The following is a 5,424-nucleotide window of genomic DNA, read 5'->3' on the forward strand; positions in this document are numbered from 1 at the left end:
CGTCAGACCTTGCGTAAGGCAGCGCGGTCCTAGGCATCTACGTCCCAACGCGATGGCGTAGCATCTGGAAACAGGAATAAGGAGGAAAGGTGGTGGGAATTGCGTCTTGGGCATAGCTCTGCGCTCCGGCGCGTGTTACGAATGTGGTGAGGAAGGTGCTAAAGAGGGCCAGGCAAGCCCCTCGCTGCCTTCCGTTTGTCGGGGTACCATGCTTCCAATAAGAGAGTTTAAAACATTTTTTCAAGAAAAATGTAGCTGTTTCAAGTAGACTGATCATGAAAGTGAACTCCCCCACCTCCCAAAGGCAATGGAAATGAGAATAGTAATAGTGGTCATATCTGGGTGGTAAATATTATTATTATCGTTCCCACAATCAATTATTATTTCGACAAATATTTAGCACTTCTCCATATTATTATCAATCCCACAATCATTTATTATTTCAACAAATATTTAGCACTTCTCCATATTTCAGGGTACAGCAGAAAACAAAATGAACCACAAAGCCTTTGTAAAGTTTATTGGGAGGGAGACAACAGCGGGAAGCATAAGAAGGTAAAGAAGAAACAGGGAAGGTAGCTAGAAGTAGGGCTGCGGGGGTCACCATTGTGAAGAGCTTCCAGATTTCCTAAAATACACTTTTGTTACTTTTTAAATTTTGTAAGTTAAAATACAAAACCCCCAGTATATGAAAATGCAAATTTAGAAACTTCCAGGAAGTTCACTTGGGCCTTGGCATAATGCGTTGGTCTGTGTGTTCCTTCTGTGAATATTTCCTTAATAAACAGCTATAGGCTTCAATTTATAAAGGTCCCATTTGATTAATTGTCACGAAAGTTAGCATGGCATAAAGACATTTATTGTGTCCACAGTTTCACCACTGTCTGTGACTCCCTCAGAAGATTGCTGCTGTCCCCAGAGACAGCTGAACTGCCTCTACAGAGTAGAGAAGGGCCTGTGTTCTGAATCTGTTTTTCCCATAGCATTTATCTGGCTCGAGACAGCTCAGAAACACTTAAGTCTGTGTTAAGAAAACTAAGAAGCCATTCATCTGCTTATTTTCCAAAGTCCACCACAAGCCCATATAGAGGGAATGGTGCCCTCATTACAAAACTTCCAAGTTAGCCAAAGCACACAGTCCCCCCACCCCCACAGCGCCCAGGAGCTTTCACTCCTGTGAGTACAGAAAACACCCCTCAGGCTAGGGATGAGCTCTATATACTGCATTTACCTAGCCTGTACAAGGCCCTGGGTTCCACGCCCTAGTACTACTGACACAAAAGATAAAAAGGGCCAAGGGTGCTGGGTATGGTGACCTACCCCTGTAATCCCAGCGGCTAAGGAGGCTGAGACAGGAGGATTGAAGTTCAAAGCCAGCCTCAGCAACTTAGTGAGACACTGTCTCTAAATAAAATGCACAATAGGACTAGGGATGTGGCTCCTAGTTGAGTGCCCCTGAGTTCAGTCCCCAGTACCAAAAAAAACAGGGGGGGGAGGGGGGCTGGGGTGTAACTCAATAGTAGATCTCTTGTCTAGCATGCTCAAGCCCCTGAATGGAAACCCCAGTACTGCAAAAATAAATAAATGAAGTTTTTGTTGTTTTGTGTTTTTTTTTTTAAGAAAACACTCAGTTTAACAATTAAACCTCTCAATCCTAGCTCTTGCTTGTTTGGAAATTGCTTTAGACTTAAATAGGATTTTTTCCTGTAATAAACACACGTCAATCCTCTTCTCTGAACCTTTGTCCACTTTGTTCATTTGTCTTCATAACAGATTGTTTCCAGTTCTCTTAACTAATATTATATACTCAAGACATTTTCATTTTTGCATAGGATATTCCAATGCACAGCATACAAAATAGGCAGACACTTATTAAGTAATTGGTGAGCAAAATGTTCCCTCATATTGAGGGCAGTTATACACTTCAAAATATTTAATACTATACTTGGCACCTGTCCGGATACACTCAGCAACCTGTTTACCAGAATCTCTGGAAAAATTCTAAACATTTACTTAGAAACAAGTTGCAAGTCCTTGTAAACCTGATGAAGATAGTATGACAAACACTAAGGCCCACAGTTCTGGGTAATCAGTTACACAAAATGCTAAAAATAAATCTGATACCTGTTTTGAATGTCACTATTAAACAACAAAAAAAAGTCTGCCTAAAAAAACAATCAGTGGGGAAAATGTTTGTATTTGCTGAAGTTGGATAGTTCATTACACTTTTTTGTGTGAGTTACCCATCATAATAAAGTTATACACACACACACACACACACACACACACACAAATATATGGAAAAATTCCAAAATGAGTGCCTCCATGACCAACAGGGAAAAATCTGTGGATATGATGGTATTTTTATCTATGCTTAGGTTACTTTACCCCACAGTTAAATTTATGAAAACATTACTCTCAGTGGGTCTAAACTGATCCACTAAGACCTTGAAAGGGATGGGGATCTCTTGGAAGAGTGTAAGATGAATATGACATGAAAGTTTTTGTTTTGTTTTGTTTTGTTTTCCTGGCATTGGAGATGAAGGGGACCATGTGGTAAGATATGCTGGTAACCTCTAAGTACTGAGGGTGAACCCAAGCTGACAGCCATCAAGGAAATTCAGACCTCTATCCTACAAGCAAAAATAACTGAATCTACCACATCTATGTAGGTCTAGAAGGACCACAAGCCTCTTGCTGGGATGAGAACATAGCCTGGTTAACACTGTGAGAACCTGAGCAGAGAGCCCAGGTAGGTGTGCCACGGTTCTTCTGATCTGCAGACTGTGACAGAAATGAGTGTTCTTTTAAGCTGTTAAGTCCATAGTTATATAGCAAGAGAAAACTAATAAAACACACACACACACAGTACAGAGCAAGGGGACAAAGAACAAATCTAAACAAGTGTCCTTTTCATTCATATATATATATATATATATATATATATATATATATATATATATATTTTAGATAGATAGAGAGAGAGAGAGAGAAAGAGAGAGAATTTTTTTAATATTTATTTTTTAGTTTTTCGGCAGACACAACATCTTTATTTGTATGTGGTGCTGAGGATTGAACCCGGGCCGCACGCATGCCAGGCGAGCGCGCTACCGCTTGAGCCACATCCCCAGCCCCTCATATACATTTTTGTTAATAAGGACAATAGGAGGAGGAGGAGGAGGTTTCAATATTTTATTCAAGTTTTATTTTAAGTGTTGTTAATTACAGCATTTGAAGGGGAGGATCTAATTCCACACAAAATGGAAGACTCTAAAATGTACCCATTAAACTGCTAAAAAATAAATTGAGTGGTGAGAATACAACAGAAGTCCAATTTAGATTCCTAGTGTTGTCACTGTGTGATTACAATCACGCAGACTCTTCCCAGCCTATAGCTGGAGCTCCTGGAAGCTATTTCAGACACTGGTGCAAGGGCAAGAAAACCACAACACAAAAAGGAATTAAATCCTGAATTATTGGCTTCATCACGTCCACCCTCTCCACTCCAAAATGGCACGAAAAAGAAACAGTGACCACACCCTGCAGACTACTTTTGGTGTAAAAGAGGTGACGATGGGCTAGAGTGGAAAAAGGTTATGAAGGTCTGTCTAAAAAAGTCCCTTTCAGATGAGTTTGTACACACCACCAAGCAATGAGCTCCTCATCAATTAGGGTTAGGAAACCAAGGTTTGATTTTCAGGAAGTCACAATTCCATTCATTTACTCAATACAGATTTACAAAGTGCCTATACATTATCAGCTTCCATTTGCAGCCATTTCTAGATTAAAAAAAAAAAAGTAAACCTGGCATCTCTAGAGGGGTCACCAAGTCCCTCACACACACACACAAGTCTACAGCTGAAAGGACCTTTTTTTGGACTCAATTTCTTCTGTACCTCTGAAATGGTAACACTTTAAAGCTGAATCCTCTTTCACCTGGAGGTCTAACATGATTTTTAGCAATTCTTGCATCCCAGACATACAACATTAAAAGGTACACTAAATTCTGAAGGTAGCTATGCTGCAAAATAGTTTAAAATTAATGATTGTACAGTATTCATTTATGCTTGAAATTCCAGTCCTAGACCAAGCTTGTGGCCACCAGCATTGACATTCTTGCCATCCAGCAGAGCTGACAGTGTCAGTTTGATACCTGCAGCAGGAAAAGGAAAGGAGGAAGGACGGAAGAAAGAAAAGGGAAAAAAGGTTAACACCAAATTCAGAATCTGTATCCTACAGTGAGCTTATACAACAAAATTACCATTATTCCACAGACCAGAAGGCCTGTCTAAATCTACCCTGGAACTCTACTTCCTTCTCCTCTCATCATCCCCCAGCTACAAGTAGTCTATCTACTGCAGGTACCGCACAGTAGGCTTCTTCAGCAATGGTGCCTTGAAAGGGAATCCCAACCCAAATCAGTCCCGAAGTCTTACACTCACCTCCACAGCATGCACACATGTATAGCATGCATACATACATGCTCGCGCACACCCCCCCAAGTGATTTTCCCAAGAGTAGCTTGTAATCTTAGATCTAAAGGGCTGATTTCCCCAGGAGTAACTTGCTTCTAACATCATATAAACCTAGCCTTCCCTAGATTGAAAGATGGAATTATCTCCTAGAGCTCTCACACATCTAGCAGACTATACAGAAGACAACCTGCAAACAACTTTTCCTATTTCTCTTTCTACAACAGGAATGATTTATAGGATAGTTTTTCAGAATCTGCTGGAAATAAGTATCATCATTTATATACACTGGAAAAAAAGATGGAAGAAAGTAACCAAAATTGTAACATATGTTAATCTCGGCCTTTTTTCCTCCTGATTACTATTTTTCAAATTCTTCAAATGTTTTCAATTTGCAGTTCCTTTATAAACATTTAATCATAAAACTTTACACACACACTTTTATAATGTCCTATATAGGCATTTTATAAGCCACACATAAATCAACAAGCTAGCATCACAATTTTCTTAAGACTGAGAACTGACATCACCCACAAGCAACACATACCTGGCTTTAGGGTCTGAGTGTATCCTAAACCAATCAGGCTGGAGTTGTTCACTTTGGCCTAGATAGAAAAAAGATAAGAGCACGTGAAAAGCTAAGTGTTTCATACTTCCACCTTCAAAATGGGTAATTAGAGATTTTTATTCAACCAACTTAGGGCATCAGAATCAAATCATCTTTTTTCATAACTGCCTCATTTACAGGATTCATTAAATTAAATATGAAATATCTCAAATGTAGGTAATGTGTTTTCCTGCTTGAATTGTTAAGAACTCTAGCATTTCTCATAAGAACAAAGCAGAGATCCTTCGGTTCATAAGCGTGATGATTGGGTATTCATGCTCTTGTGTGAGATGTGCCTCCCTCTAAACCTTGTTACGACATCGGCACATTACCCGTCTGACGTGA

General features: G+C 39.7%; 1 protein-coding gene and 1 non-coding gene across 2 annotated transcripts in view; one reads left to right on the forward strand and one right to left on the reverse strand.

The window, feature by feature from the left end:
• Positions 1-3,178: 3,178 nt before the first annotated feature.
• Positions 3,179-5,424, reverse strand: part of Vdac1 (voltage dependent anion channel 1) — a 29,321-nt gene continuing 27,075 nt past the window's right edge. The window contains exons 7-8 of the mRNA XM_048783609.1: positions 5,020-5,077; positions 3,179-4,153 (exon numbers count right to left, since the gene is read on the reverse strand). Of these exons, the coding sequence (XP_048639566.1) occupies positions 4,062-4,153; positions 5,020-5,077 (150 nt within the window). The 3' untranslated portion in view covers positions 3,179-4,061. The remainder of the gene's footprint in view (positions 4,154-5,019; positions 5,078-5,424) is intronic.
• LOC125610875 lies at positions 5,320-5,421 on the forward strand. Its single transcript, XR_007340925.1, has one exon. It is a non-coding gene; the product is annotated as a small nucleolar RNA U13 (small nucleolar RNA).

The sequence above is a fragment of the Marmota marmota genome, unplaced genomic scaffold (genome assembly GCF_001458135.2).
Source record: "Marmota marmota marmota unplaced genomic scaffold, marMar, whole genome shotgun sequence".
Taxonomy (NCBI): Eukaryota; Metazoa; Chordata; class Mammalia; order Rodentia; family Sciuridae; genus Marmota; species Marmota marmota.